The sequence below is a fragment of the Sinocyclocheilus rhinocerous genome, unplaced genomic scaffold (genome assembly GCF_001515625.1).
Source record: "Sinocyclocheilus rhinocerous isolate Xijiao unplaced genomic scaffold, SAMN03320098_v1.1 scaffold1441, whole genome shotgun sequence".
NCBI classification, from domain to species: domain Eukaryota; kingdom Metazoa; phylum Chordata; class Actinopteri; order Cypriniformes; family Cyprinidae; genus Sinocyclocheilus; species Sinocyclocheilus rhinocerous.
This window is the reverse complement of record NW_015654063.1, coordinates 2170625-2186562: the sequence shown is the minus strand read 5'-3', so window position 1 is coordinate 2186562 and position 15938 is coordinate 2170625. Positions and strand designations below refer to the sequence as shown.

The following is a 15938-nucleotide window of genomic DNA, read 5'->3' as shown; positions in this document are numbered from 1 at the left end:
AAAAAAAAAAAAAAAAAAAAACTGGAAAAAGACCCAATATATATTTATATATTTATAAAGTCAAGATATATTTTCTGAGGGGAAAAAAAATACACATTTGTTTCAAGTGTGTTTAGATATTTTTACTATCTTTATTTTACCTTTGGAATTTGTATCTTGTTTTAAGCATTAACTTGCCAATATGGTTTAAAAAAATAAATAAAAAAATCAAGATATATTTATAGTGTCAAGATATATTTTCTAAGGGGAAAAGAAACCTTTATTATACCATTGGAATATTTTAAGCATGAATGTGACAGTATACATTCTGAAGACATATTATCTGAAATGAAGTCTTATTTGTCATATACAATTTATAATTACTGTTTTAGTTTCTCTGTCTTTGTTTATTTATTTATTTATTTATTTTTGTTTTAAGCAAAGCTTTGCCAATATGTATGTAAAGAAAGAAAGAAAAATATTCTCTAAAAACAGATATAATTCAGATATTCTCTGAAACAACAGTTATTTCAGCTTTTTTTTTTTAAATGATATTAACATTTTTTACATACTCTACCTTTGCATTTTTAAGCATAAGTAATTGAAGCAAGTAAATAAAAATAAAAATAAATGCAAATAAATCAATCTGAAAACTAATCTTTTATGATGACATTTTTACTGCAAAACAAGACCAGAATATTGATTCAGATTTTTTTCCTTGTATAGCTCTAATTTTAACTGCATGCAATTTAAAAATCCTAAAACAACACAGTAAAAGCATGTGCCAAACCAAAGGGGTGCCACAGCCAAACCAAAGGGCTGTAATTTTGAAAGTGCGCATGCAAATAAGGGCAGCTGGTCAGCAGGCTCAGAAGAAGGGGAGGACACATGCTGTCCCTGGGGAGAGGGACGGCCTGTGGCCTGACATTCAGCCCGGCACCCCTTCATGAGATATAGGGCTGGAACTCAATAAGGGTCATGCCTGAATGTCAGCGCAGTGAAAGGTCAGTGGGGACACGTGAGGCTCATCACGGTCTTATCATCCATGAGGCGTCTGCACTGCATTAGCCCCACCACCTACTAAAGCAATCTTGATACAAAGGGCAAAGGTCAGGGAATCATTATTAACACGCATATTATGGGATTTTCACTCTGCTGGGGCATTCGGCTCAACATATAACTTGCACCCTCCACCTTTAATGTTATCTCTATTGTCCTTTATATGAGAGAATATCTAGGCTATGTCTTATCCGTGCTGTATACAGCAACATTGATACTATTCATACTAAGGTGGCAGTAACGACAACTGATAAAATGGCTTTTCATGGCTTATATCCTTTTCAGCGTTTCTCAAAATGTCTTTAGCGTCTGCTACAGACAGCAGTTTTCAACCGGTGGCTTACAATCTAAAAATGTGTTGCAGGTCTTTTCTGATAGGATCATGAAAAAAAACAAAAAAAACAATCAAATGCAATTCACCATTATAATAAATTGAGATGGTGAAATCAACAGGCTTATTCACTTTTAAAAGGAATAAAAAAATTCCAATGAAATGTAATTGTCGACCACAGTGTGCTTTGTTGTATGAATTACTGACTGCCGAGAGCAAGAAATTGTAGACATTCAAGAAACAAAAATGGTCAATCGTCCTATTCGGCTCGTTTAACAATTTTGAATATTGGTCCATGTAGTTTACTGTTTGATTTTAAAGACATTTTTACTTCTAAATGATAAAAACTTAAAAGCCACTGGATGCCCAGTATAAAATCTGGGTCGTGAAATAAAACCACTGTGCCATATATAGACACGTTTTCAGAGAATATGCTGTATTAGGGAGTATATACTGTACAAACTATAGAGAGATGCGTGTAACTCTCTATGCAGTCCATGCAGATGTGCAGTTGGTTTCTCCAACAGTGGTTTTATCATTTAACCTTTAAGAAGACTAGAAAGCTCTCCTCCTCCCTTATCCTGTCCCGCCCCTCTACAAGAACCGCAAGCCCATGGGATCCCCTCACAGTGACCAGTCATGTGCATATGTGTGTGGGGCCTTCAACTCTCAATTCCAGGAGGATTTGAAATGTCACATTTTCTCTTAGTATATCATTGAGTAAGAGAGGATGGTGTTACATTAAAAATGAATAAATAAAATAAAATACTGAGAACACTGTTAGAGAATCCATGAGTTTGTTTACAAAGAAGTACCATAATACCATGCTTCTTTGGCTTTACCAATGGTATATACACTACCTTTCAAAAGTTTTTTTGTCAGTATGATTTATAAATGTTTTTGAAGGAAGTCTCTTTTTCTTTATTTGATCAAAAATATTGTTTTAATTGTTAACTATTATTACAATTGAAAATAACTTTTTTTTTAAAAAGTATTTTAAAATGTAACACAATTTGCAAAGCTGCATTTTCAGCATCACTATTCCAGTCTTCAGTGTCACGTGATTCATCAGAAATCATTCTAATATGCTGATTTGCTGCTTAAGAAACATTTCAGGTTTTTTTGATGCATTAAAAGTTCAAAAGAACAGCATTTATTTAAAATATAAATCTTTTGTAACATTTTAAATGTCTTTACTGTCACTTTTCATCCGTTTAATGCACAATTGCTGAACAGTATTCATTTCTAAAAATCAATCAATCAATCAATCAATCAATCAATCAATCAATCAATCTAACTGACCCCAAACATTTGAAGGGTAGTGTAAATGGTAATCTTTCAGGTTCATATTGAAGTACCACTGTATAACAATCTGAAACTATTACCATACCTGTACCATAGTACTATCTTTGCAAGTACTATACTGTATAGTACTACCTTTTTGTGAGAGTCTATTGACTCCCTTGCATCGTATACCAAATGTTATACCATAGTATTACTGAGGTACCATGTCCAAGAATGGTTTATGGCTACAAAATAGTACCAAAAAGTACCCAGATGGAATCATCATCCAGATGGAATGGACTTTTTTTTCTGTGTTGATTTTGAAAATCTGACAAATGGATTTAAATATGTAAAATGTGTTAAATGGAACTGAGTACACTAAATATTATGGCTAATCTAATAATGCATTCAGATATCAGTAAGACTTTAGTCAACAAACATGGAAGCGTCTGTATAATTCTAAGAATTGCAGATGTTACAGTTCTGAAGATACTGTGGCGTTTCATGGCCTGATTATTCATTGTATTTTCACTAACTATCAAACATGTTGCTAGTTCTTCTGTTTTGGCTTCCATCATTTTGCTTCTCTTCTTCAAAACTGTTGTGATGCTTAATTCATAGAGGAACATCATAAGCCAGACTGGGAATACAGCTGTCGAAATTCTCTCTGAGGAACCCAGAGCCATCTCATTACGCCTTCATTTTCAAAGCTGATGGAAATCCTTGGCCTGAAAGTCATCCATTAAATCAACAAGCAAACTGTGCTCATTAAAGATTAGCCTATCCAAAAGCAAAAGACGAATTGGGCGAGTGCTACAGTTCAATTGGCAAGCAGTAGCAGTGAATGAAGCAGTATTGGGAGAGGGTCGCGTGTACTGCTAGTCTGATCTGATTACAACCACTGAAAGAAGAAAACACAGACCTTCATCAGCCAGTTTGTTTTGATCAGACGCCACAGAACCTGACTGTGTGCACTCACAAAAGACACAGAATACACAGCACCCAATAAAATAAATCAATGTTCATGTGATGGTCACCCTTCACATGGCAAGGAAACAGATTTCAAAAGTCCTGTCGATATCAGATTGAAGCTATCCTCAAATGTACTTCAGCATCTTCCGAGAAACTCTTAAGCATGTCTTAGGTGACATCGTGCTCTCTCACAAATAAACACGAACATATGATCGCCAGGCTTGGTGCATCAAGTACATGCTCTTTGCCAGTAATTGAACTCCTATGAGTGCAGAAGGACAGATAATTAAAAAGGCTAGACCCATGGTTAACCATAATCCTCTAACGAATGCTCCTCAGCTGAAAGCCTTCAGACTATTTGAGGACAGCAAAAAGCTGTGAAACCTCGAAAGGCATATCAAACCAGGTTGAGGCAGGACAAACCTAGAGAATCCTGATCATTTAAAGGTTTTACAGGATGATCTGACACCCTGTCTGACTCCTAAACCTATATTAGCCTTACAGGTATGAAGTTAAAGGACGTCTGAGGTAAGGTGAGCCACAGAGCTCAAGGACAACAGTGAATGCCTTGTGATACTAACCACCACACAAAAGGGTCTTTTTTATTTATTTTTATTTTTTACTAGATATATTAAGGATTGGCATTTGGTTTACTTGAGTACAGAAGAATAATCCCAATATACATCTGCACTACTTTTTTATTGTTGGCCTATATACATGCAGTATATTATGTGTATAGTGGCTATAGTATTTTATAATTTAATAACTTCTGTTGGTAAAATATATACTTGCAAAGTGTCACTGTGATTCTGTTTTTGAAAACATTGAAAATAAACGTTGACTTTGACATTTTGCTATGTAATCAGTGTTGGGGGTAGTAACACATTACAAGTAACACGGGACATGTAATCAGATTACTTTTTTCAAGTAACTAGTAAAGTAACACATTACTTTAAAATTTACAGCAAATATATCAGTTACTTTTTTAAATAAATAATGCAAGTTACATCGTTTTCCGATTCATTCACTGACATCTCTCCTGCTCTCCGCAAAAGTAACGTAATGAATTACTTTCCATAAAAAGTAACTAAGTAAATAATTTAGTTACTTTTTTACATAGTAACGCAATATTGTAATGCATTACTTTTAGAAGTAACTTTCCCCAACACTGTACGTAACTAAAAAAGTTCCATTGGGCACATTAGCATATCGCTATCATTGGATTTTAATTGGTGTGAAATGGTTATTCTGTAAGATAGTAAGATGTTCTCTTTCATTATCAATAACTGTTGTCATTTTGTAATCGAGTACTTGTGGCCATCCCTGGTATATATCTGCATCATTTACACAGTTTACTCTGGCTGTACGTGTGGCACATGTGAACATTTGTTTGTGGCTGAAACATAAGAGCAAGAGCCATTGATTCAGTGCAGAGACGTGGCTCTGCTCCACACTCTCTGTAAGGCATGATTCAGCAGGCAGCAATGAACATCTCAGCATGAGGACAAACTCCATAAAGAGCCTCTGTCTCAGAGCAAAATCAATAAGCAAAACTTAGGAAAGGAGAGAACATAAAGGGGAAAGGACTGAATGAAGGATCAAGGAAAGAGCAGGGTCGCCATGTTCGCAACAACGAAAGAAGCACCAGCGGTGAGGAATGGAGAAATTTTTTACAAAAACTGCAGCTCATTTTCAAGTAAACAGAGACTGGACTGTAAAGCAGTGACTGTCTCCAGTTTGACACAGTCAGAAGGAAGCATGTGTGGACAAGTTCCATTTACATGCTGTACGGTAGATCATTTACAGTACACTTAATCCTCAATAATATCACATTTACAGGAATAGTTCACCCTCAAATTAAAGTTCTGCCACCATTTACTCATCGCCATGTCGATTTAAACTTGTATGCTGTTATTTCTTCTATTAAACACATAAGTTTGGACACATTTTATGATGCTTTTAGATACCTTTTGTTATTTTTGGAGCTTGACAGGAATGCAGCTGCCTGAACATTCTTCAAAATTTCTTATTTTTCATTCTTCAGAAGAAAGTCAGTTTTTAAACAACATAAATCAATGAGTAACTGATGAAAGTCTTCAGTTTTAGATGAACTATTTCTTGAATACTGATTACCACAACAGTATTATCCTACATTATTGCCCTACCGCTTCGGGTCCTAGATGTCGCAGAGCTGCAGTTTCCTTCAATAGCATGGAAAGCAAAAAAGGGAAATGTAAAAGACGGGAATTGCAAGGTGAAGGGCAGTCAGTGAGGTACTGTGCTATAGACCAGACTCACCCCATCCCTACACAGGCCTGAGGGCTCATTCAGCCCCCAGCCTACAGTGCTGCCCCTGCACCGAAGGGCGAGAAGTTGAGGTGACCCCTCTGGAAGAGAGGAGAGAAAGACAGAGAGAGAGAGAACATTCAAAACACATATACAGCATTTCTTACATTCTTTCACAACATGAAATCATGTGCTCAATACACGTGATTACCTGTAGCAGATGTGCAGATGTTATTGAAAGCCAAGGAGACTTACTTAAAGAGACTGTATGCTATGACTTTGATTCAGTAGGCATACTTTGCTTCAAGGTTTTTTTAATATAGTGGCCCCAAATGTTTTTGGTCACTTAAGTCACATTACATTCCTAAATATAGATTGATTGATGCATCATGATTATTGTGACCCTGGACCACAAAACCAGTCATAAGTAGCATGGGTATAATTGTAGCAATAGCCAAAAAATACACTGTATGGGTCAAAATTATCGACTTTTCTTTTACGCCAAAAACGTTCACGTTCCATGAAGATATTTTGTAAATTTCCTACCGTAAATATATCAAAACTTCACTTTTGATTAGTAATATGCATTGCTAAGAACTTAATTTGGACAACTTTAAAGGCGATTTTCTCAATATTTAGATTTTTTTGCACCGTCAGATTCCAGATTTTCAAATAGTTCTATCTAACAAACCATACATCAATGGAAAGCTTATTTATTCAGCTTTCAGATGATGTATACAATTCAATAAAAAAAAAAAAAAACCTTATGACTGGTTTTGTGGACCAGGTTCACATATATGATGCATTAAATGAGTTCCACATTAGGCTTTGACATGCAAAGTTATCTTTGAAAAAACAAGGAATATCAGGGCTTTTAATAAATAATGAATCGCAAATTACAAATGAATTCAAAATTTTAAATATTAAAATTTACTCCACTTTTCCACCATACTCCAAAATATGCAGCATTTAAAATGAATGAATAAATTAAGTGTCCTTTAGCGTTTCCTAAAAATATTAATCAGCACAACGTTGTGCAACACAGGTAATAAAAGAAAATGTTTCTTAAGCAAATTAGCATATTAGAATAATTTCTCAAGGATCAAGTGACACTAAAGACTGGAGTAATGATGCTGAAAATTCAGCTTTTTCACCAGTAATAAATTACATTTTTAAATAGATTAAAATAGAAAACAATTACTTTCAATTGCAATAATATTTCGCAATATTTTTTTTGTGGGTGGAAATCAAATAAATGCCTTGATAATGTGTGTTTTTGCAATCTTTCTTTACAATAGATGCTACTTGGTTTGCAATTTAATTAATGCAATGGCAAACATGCATTTGAAAGTCTTGCTTAAGTGTCCAAATACGTGGGATCACTGTATCTACAGTCAGTTGTGCATCTGATCCGAGGGATCTCCACATGTCAGTCGGCATCTCCAGGACTGCGTGACACACAGCAGCCCTGTCAGAAGAGATGGCCTCTTCAGACCTTATCGCATACAGACATGGAGCAAGAATACTCCATTACCAGAGTGCCCATCCGGGAACACTTCATTCCTCCTGCTGTCATTTTCTAAGCAATCTTCCGCACCCGTCGGATCTGAATGCTGATAAGGCCGAACTGCCCTCGTCTCATTCTCACTCTCAATCGCAATCTCCGGCGAAACCAAGCTGATCAATAATTAAACATCATGATCTTCCGCATGTTATGAGACGTTACGATGTGGATCAATAAGGAGCGGATGGACCAGACGGCAGGAGGAGCGAGACACAGAGAGCAGAGACGGGGAAATATGAAGCAGGCGTGTGCTAATACATGTTAAGAGGCATTAAAAGGCTGTTTCCTGCTTCCGAGTGCCATAAGGACATTAAGAGGTAGAGCGTCCCTTTGAGGACGACCTCTGGTGGGGTTACATTTGAGTGATGGAAGCACATCGTCACTGCCATCTGTTTTTCTTCATGTCAGACCTTAGATAAAAGGACTGGGATTTACTGGCACAGAACGGCCCTTGTGTTGTTTGACGCCACATTGATAAATACGTTAAGACTGAAATGGTGCACATGATGTTTTAGCATTCAATGTTTTGTTATGAGCGTGTATCTGGCGCATCGTGGCGAATCTGAAACTTCGGTGTAAAGTTACCAGAGGACTGAATATTGGTAGTGAGTGAGTATATACTCTAGTTGATGTGGTTTAAAAGGTTAGTGTCCAGTTTCAGAGAGCACTAGCGTATAATTCGCTTCCCTCTGTAGGGGGCTATTCTGTCGTTCTGAATATTTAATTATCTATTTGAATAATTCAAGTTTTATTTACGGTGTGGAAGGCAGCCGTGCAATTGTACAAGATATTTGTAGACATGCATCTATACGTCTTTTCTGCATCCACTTCCTGGTTTCCATGCGGTCCGGTGACCTTGACCCCTATCATGTGACACAGGCAGGAAGCCGAGGACAGAATGGGATCCGGTAACCAGACAGCCTGTCACATTCAGTGCTTCTTGAGGTACAAAGCATCTCGGGTGTCACTAGTGAAATTCAGAATACTTCTACCCTGTTACCTTCTTAAAATACAACCCAACATTTTGATACATGCTCGAGACTTCAGGGCGGAATAATGTGACAGCTCGGTCTGGCTAGACTGACGTGAAACAAAATGAGATCGTCTGCATTAAAATCAATGAAGATGTCTGCATTGGAAATGCATGATGTGAAGCGACGGACTTCTATGTACAGCATGTTGTGCTGCACACAACTCCAGCTACTTTCTCTGTCTATTGAGAAGTAATTTTATTTACAAATATCATATATACACTACATTGTAAAATAAACTTTTTTTTTAAAAGAATTGTATAATTTTATTTAGCAAGGGCGCATATCAAAAGTGACAGTAAAAACATTTAAAATGTTACAAAAGATTGATATTTCAAAAAATGACTTTCTTCGAAACTTAAAATTAGCATGTTTTCACAAACATACTAAGCAGCACAACTATCAACATTTATAATAATAATAAGAAATGTTTTTTTGAGCAACAAATCAGCATAGAATTATTTCTGAAGGATCATGTGACACTGAAGACTGGAGTAATAATGCTGAAAATTCAGCTTTGCATCACAGGAATAAATAACATTTTAAACTATATTACAATAGACAATAGTTATTTTAATTGTAATTATATGTGATAATATCACTATTTTATTGTATTTTTGAAACTCTTTCAATTAATTTCATTTTATTTCTGACATCAGTGTTCAGGAGAATAATCAACTTGTAAAAAAAAAAAACATTATTATTACAATATTTAGAATCTGTATTTTTAATAATATTTTTTTATTAAATTAACAATAACTAAATTACATATTTTAATAAATAGTAATGTTATATTTATTATTGATTGATGGATTGACTGATTGATTGTAACTGTAGGGTAATAAATGTAATTCACATATTTCAAATATATTAAAAGAGAAAACAATTATTTTAAATTGTAATAATAATTGTAGTAATAATTACTGTTTTACTGTATTTTTGAGTAAATAAATGCAATCTTGGTGAGCATTAAATACTTCTATCAAAAGCAACTTGAAACATCTGAACAGCAGTGTATATATTTAAATAACGTCTGAATGTTGCATTAAAGGGGTCATCGGATGCCCATTTTCCACAAGTTGACATGATTCTTTAGGGTCTTAATGAAAAGTCTCTAACATACTTTGGTTAAAATCTCTAAAGGGTATCGTAAAACAACACCCTTTTTACCTTGTCAAAAACAGCTCTGCACACAGCAAGCCGTTTTAGTGCATGTCTCTTTAAATACTAATGAGCTCTGCTCACCCCGCCCCTTTCTTCGTGGGTTGACAAGCCATTTTCATGAGACTGTTTACTTTAGCCGCAAAACTTGCTAACTAGCACATTGTTAGGAAAGGCGATTTGCAAAGATTCATAAAAAATAGTGAGGCTGGATCACGAATGATTCGCACGAGCATAGACGCATTTAGGTAGATCGGGGGGGGCGCATTCCCTTCAAAAAACAAACGTAATCCACTGCGTCTTCAGCGGCTCAGATGTCAGAAGTGAATGAAGACTGCTATGTTCATTATTACATCCAACAACAAAACACCTCAATCGCTTAGGAGATATTCTGCTTCAGCGTTGAAACAATGGCAGACTGTTGACAGCTCACTCAGGGCGGGTCTGTGCTAAAACGCCAGTGTCAATCAACAATCGTGGGAGGGGCCTGGGTCTGTGTGACGTCACACAGCCAAGAAGGTGAGAACGGCTTGATTTGAGAAAGGGGATATTACTTATAGGGATAAAAAAAAACAAAAAAAACACCGGGTGGATTTTTATCAAAATAGGGTGGTTGTGTACAAACACTGCACACAAACACACATTTATGTTCAAACAACATGTAAAAGTGAATTTTGCATCCGACGACCCCTTTAAAAGCAGCTTGTGACGTCATAATGCTGAATTATATTTTAAAGTGTGATCAAAAAAATTTATTAGGCCTATAAATGGAGTAGACATGACACTACATATTTATTTGTAGGCAGGTTATGTAGTAACAGTCCATTATGTCACTGTTTGGCTCTCATGCACGGACACAAGAACCAGCACTCTGGTGTCAGAAGAGGTGTCATCCAAGTCAGCGGGACAGTTCGCTTTGTTCATAATGATATCATTCTGTAATATCATCTGTTGGTCACTGTATGTGCTATGCAAAGGGTAAGATTTCAACAGTGTAAATATCTGAGGGACTGTCAGTCAGCTGATGCGGTGATGCAGCTGTCACTCAGATTATCACTGTATCAAAGCATCTTTCTATCAGTCTGTATGCAAGCCATCTACTATGTGGACAAGTCTACGAATAATGATTTGAATAAGAATCTGTCTTTTTTTTTTCCAGTAATTTTAGTCATACAAGAACTTTAGGAAATACAGTTGTGGGTTTTCTCAAGTGTCTCTCACAGGAAAACCTAAAATGTCTTTTTGTAGGTCCTGGACCAGTGCAGGACAGACTGCTTACACTGTTTGTATGTTCATTAGAGTAATGACAGGCTTCTGTCATTCTTTGCCTGGGCCAGAATAAACTGGATTGGAAACGCAGGACGCTGAGGCCATTACAGAGAAACTAGGACGCTCCCTTTTTAATAGACAAACAATCCACGGCACTCAGCACTGGGCAATATGACAACACAGCTGAGTCAGAGAGAGCGAGGACCCCAGCGCTCCACTCGGGAACCTTACACTTCTCCGGTTAGGTCGAATGACAGCGCTTGGCTGTTTTGCATTTAATAACAACCAGCCCACACGAGTTTATGACAAGTGCGTGTTCCACTTTATGGAAGAGCACCTCAGGGCCACAGAGTTATACATATAGTTTACATATTCATAAAGCATTACAGGCCAGCAGAAGTTTCATAATGTGGAGCCCTCAGCAGGGGGCCACAAATTACCTATAGTGACAGGTGCACTGTGGTGGTCTCTCGCTTTCAATTATTATGAAAGCACATTTCCATTACTGTAACTCACATATGACTTGGTAAGTAAATCAGGGAGATTATGGAACAATTATGAAACGGAAAAACATTCAATCTCTGGTCCAAAACCTAGTGAGCTGCCTTTCCGTCTAAATAGGCAGTTTCTAAGGAACTTAAATGGAACTTCACATGTGGCTGAGAGGCAACTTATAATTGATTTCAGTGGAGTGTGCTGTTAGTATGTTGCTTTGCTAAAGATACTCATAAGCATAAAAACACATAGCATATAGCATATACAATAGTGAATAAAAATGTAAAATTAATTTATTAAAGGACTATACTATGTATTAAATTGTATTAATTTTTATTTAGTTCAATGTTTTAAATTTTTTTTTATTACATTTAATTTTATTATTTACAATTATGTCTGCCATCTTGGATTCATTTTGTCCCCTGAGCCAATGCATTTTTGGGACTGCCTTCCCAATTTTGCATGTACAATAAAATGAATGAATGAATGAATGAATGATCTTCAATAAATCAATAAGCAATAATTTTGATGTTAGTTGATGGCTAACTTTTATTCTTTGTCGGGACCCGCCTATGCCATCTACATAGGCATCTCACTAGGTTTTGGAACAGAGCCACAGTCATTGAGAGGATGATACAGTTATGCGAGACGGTGCAGTCTGTTGTGGATCTTTCTACAAAGCACATAAGCTTATAAAATGAGCATTTGACTGCCATAAATCAAAGAATTCTCTCTTTGCTGTCAGCAGGTGACAGTGCCATATATCTGTCCCCAATCCCATCATCCTAACAGATGGTGTCTGCTCTAGCTATGTCTGTGTGTGTGATGCATTCGTATTGTCTTTTTCAATAACTATCAACATCACATCCTGTGTGTTTGGATACAGCTTCCTTATTCCTAATATGCCCTGCGTCCCGTTCGGAAGGGCTCATCCCTATGCCCTAATCCCTTCAAAGGGTTTACCCTCCGGAGTGAGAGCTTTGAAGGGTGTAGGGGACCCCAACAACCTTTTCTTGAAGTGCCCTTCTGCATCATCATCCCGTGTCCACACAGAGGCGTAGGCATCATGGAAAGAATCAGCGCAAAGGATCATGGGGGACCGAAACGTCCATCAGTGGCCAGTTTTGGGCACTTCGGTTTGGAACAACCCTTCAATATGGCAGCCATGATCGTTTTCACTCCAAAGTGCCCTTTGGAGGGCGATATATCCCGTTTGGAATGCACCGATGGTCTTCCTGTTAGTGATTGACAGTCACATACATTGTATACTGCTCATGCCATGCCCCGAATGTCACGGCCAAAGCTATCTATAAGCTAGACATTTAGGAAGATTCAGTCTTGATTCATTGAAGCTTTTTATCTGGCAGTCGGTGGCGATCATCCATGCATTATTTACAGCCAAGGTCATATATATTTATCATTTAATGCAAGATTATGTAAAGATAGGAGTTAAACCATTGATGTGTCATGAGTTTATTGGGGAAAAAAGCCTATCACAAACCGCACATGCATCAGTCTTTCTTCAACACCAGTTGCCTGATATGAATTTTGAAGAAATATTTTTATTTCTATAAGTCATGTTTGGAAAGATTATTGGAGAATGAAAAATAAATGAAAGACTGACAGAATATAATCTAGTTGGATGAGACATGAATCTTCAGAAATTTAACAATTCTGATCCATATTCTGGTATATAATGAAGGGCCAAATAATCAAATGAAAAAAATAATTACAGAAAATAGTTAAGATGAAATATAAATATAAATGTATTCATCCTGAAAGTTATAATTCTAAATACATCAATGTAAATTTCAATATTAATTAAAATTTTTTGTAAAAAATTCATTTTTTCTGAAAATACACTTAAAAGTCTGAAAATATAAATGCAAAATCATGAATATACAACTAGTTGTAGGTATAGCTGCAATATATACAGTTAAAGTTCTGATTATGTAAATGTAAATATATAATTTTATATCATAATTAAACATTACTTACTACTACTACTAGTACTACTACTACTATTAATAATAATAGTAAACTTAATATTACTACGGTAAATTTCCAAATATCATGTTACCAAACATGTACAATGGTATTACATGCATGTTCATGAAAATCACTCGGCTTCAATATTGTATTAAAAACAGACCGGTTCTGAAAAAGTATTCTCGATTCCCATACCGTAGTGTTGAGAGAGCGACACAGAGAACAGAGACAGATAGCGTTATTGAGGTAGAAAGCTCACAGAGAACCCTCATTAAGTTTTAATGTTTTGTGAGGGTAACCCTGCTTTCAGGACACACAGTGAGATGCTGAGAAGCACAGAGGGCACACAGTGATCTTCTCGGCATGTTCCTGCGGAGGAGAACAGGGCTGGAGCACCACCCCTCTCCTCTAATGCACCTCTGAATACGATCTCCAGATAAGCCTCGACTCATTTCTGTGCTGAGTCTGGGATGACATGGGACCCGCTCTCACTTTCATTACCCATGATTACATCTGCCATTTGGGGTCACTGGAGACCTTCTCCCCACGGAAGAGTGGATGACAGATGCCACAAGAGAGCGTGTGCATGTGAGTGTGGGTTTGTGTATATGCTTCACCTGAGTGTGGTGGCTATCCATGTGCCTGTGTAACGCCGAGGTGCTGGACGCATTAGACTTTGGATGTCCCACGTCTTCCAACGTCCCTATTGAAAGAGAAATATCCGGATGTTAAATGCAACATTCTTCATGCATGTTCTGGATTATGTTGCTCTAATGTATTGCTCTAACTGTAATCACATAATGCGAACACTACATGGAAATTCCTCAATTTTTTCTCTTTAAATTTCTGTTATTTAGCTTGTACCACAACATGCATATTGTTTGACTTGTATATAATTTCAGCCTTAGTTTTATGATGCGTTTGTTAAATTATGTGACCATCAGATTCAGTGCTTTGACTGCATTCCAAGAATTCTTTAATAATAATCAAAATTATTTTAATTTTTAAGAGAATTAAATTATCGAAAAAAAAAATATGAATAATTGGAATGAAAACTGGTTTATTTGTTAATTAATTTTGTAATATTATTTTTTTTATTATTAAAGCTTAAAAATCTAATTATGAGAACAAGGGTATAAATTAATAAATTAAATAATTGTTATTAAAATACTAAATAATGATTAATACATAAAAGTACACCTCCCCAGAGACGAATCTCTCGTCGAATATAGCTAACTGTTTTCATTTATTCCCTTAATATTTCTAATATTACATATAGTGAAAAAAAATGAGAAGAAACATTTCATGTTAAACAGGTTGTTTTTGAAAGTCGGTGCTTGAAATAAAAGCTTTTTATTTCATTGATTTTTATTGATGACTGAAGTGTTAATATTTTAATCATAGGCCTAATAATTCATAGTATAATAGAACAGTTTAAAAAAAAAAAAAACATTTTAATTGAGGAGTAAATATACAGTCTAATCTTTTGTTATCCTCGCAGCACGTCAGTTATTTGGTAATTATTGCGGGGCAAATTAATTACAATTTTAATTTAATAATAAAAGTAACTTCATAATAATAATAATAGGCCTAATAAAAATAAGAATGTAACAGGCCTACATTAATTGGAAATGCCACATATCTTAATATTGCCAACAATTGATGTTTTTGACTATCTCTGGCTATCGTCGATACAAGATCATCGTCTTTCTACACAACCCAGCAAGGGGAGGTTATCGCGGGGCCTTTCGCAGTGCGTGCCCGTCCGCTAACGTTAAGCCACTGGGCAGACAGCACGTTATCTGTTACGTCGTTTGGGCTGCCTTGTTGAGTGCAGTGGCACTGAGAACATTATATTTCCCACACTTTAAGCTGTTTTATTTTCCAAATGTAATAGAAGTAGTCCAACGAATCGAATCGTTCGGTTTGTAATGCGTATCGAACCGAAAGCCTCGTACCGATTCAATATGAATATGTGTATCGTTACACCCCTAGAAAGTAGCTATTGCCCAAATGTTTAGCAACAAGGATGTCATTGTAATAATTCCATATGAATTCCGACTGGTCTTGTTTCTTACATCTACTATATTTGCATATTGTTTAATGTCAACCACAAAGATGCATAAATAAATAAATCCATTATTATATGTTATGTAAACATTATAACAAGAACATCAACAATAATAATAATGGGGGAAAAAAACATGGTATCATCATAGTAGATTTCCAAACATTACAGTACCAAAAAAGTACCATGGTATTACAGTCGTGTTCATAAAAAAATGACTAGGCACTAGTATTATATTAAGAAACAGCCCCAATTCTGAAAACCATCACAGTCACTAAAAAACGTGTACAACAGATATGCCTAAAACCTGAGCTCCCTAAAATTTTAACACTATTCTTCTGCTGTCTTGCAAGCACTGGTATTTCCTTTGGGAAATGCACATTAGTTCATATACCATTATCTTGAAGATGCAGGCATTTAATGGCTGAGTGTATAGGTCACTGCTGGCTG

The 15938-nt window shown here is 36.1% G+C and overlaps 1 protein-coding gene across 1 annotated transcript in view; it reads right to left on the bottom strand.

Moving 5' to 3' along the window:
* The window catches only part of myo16 (myosin XVI), a 194543-nt gene that overhangs the window by 7366 nt on the left and 171239 nt on the right, over window positions 1-15938 (bottom strand). The window contains exon 35 of the mRNA XM_016523312.1: window positions 14038-14123. Coding sequence (XP_016378798.1) covers window positions 14038-14123 — 86 coding nt within the window. The remainder of the gene's footprint in view (window positions 1-14037; window positions 14124-15938) is intronic.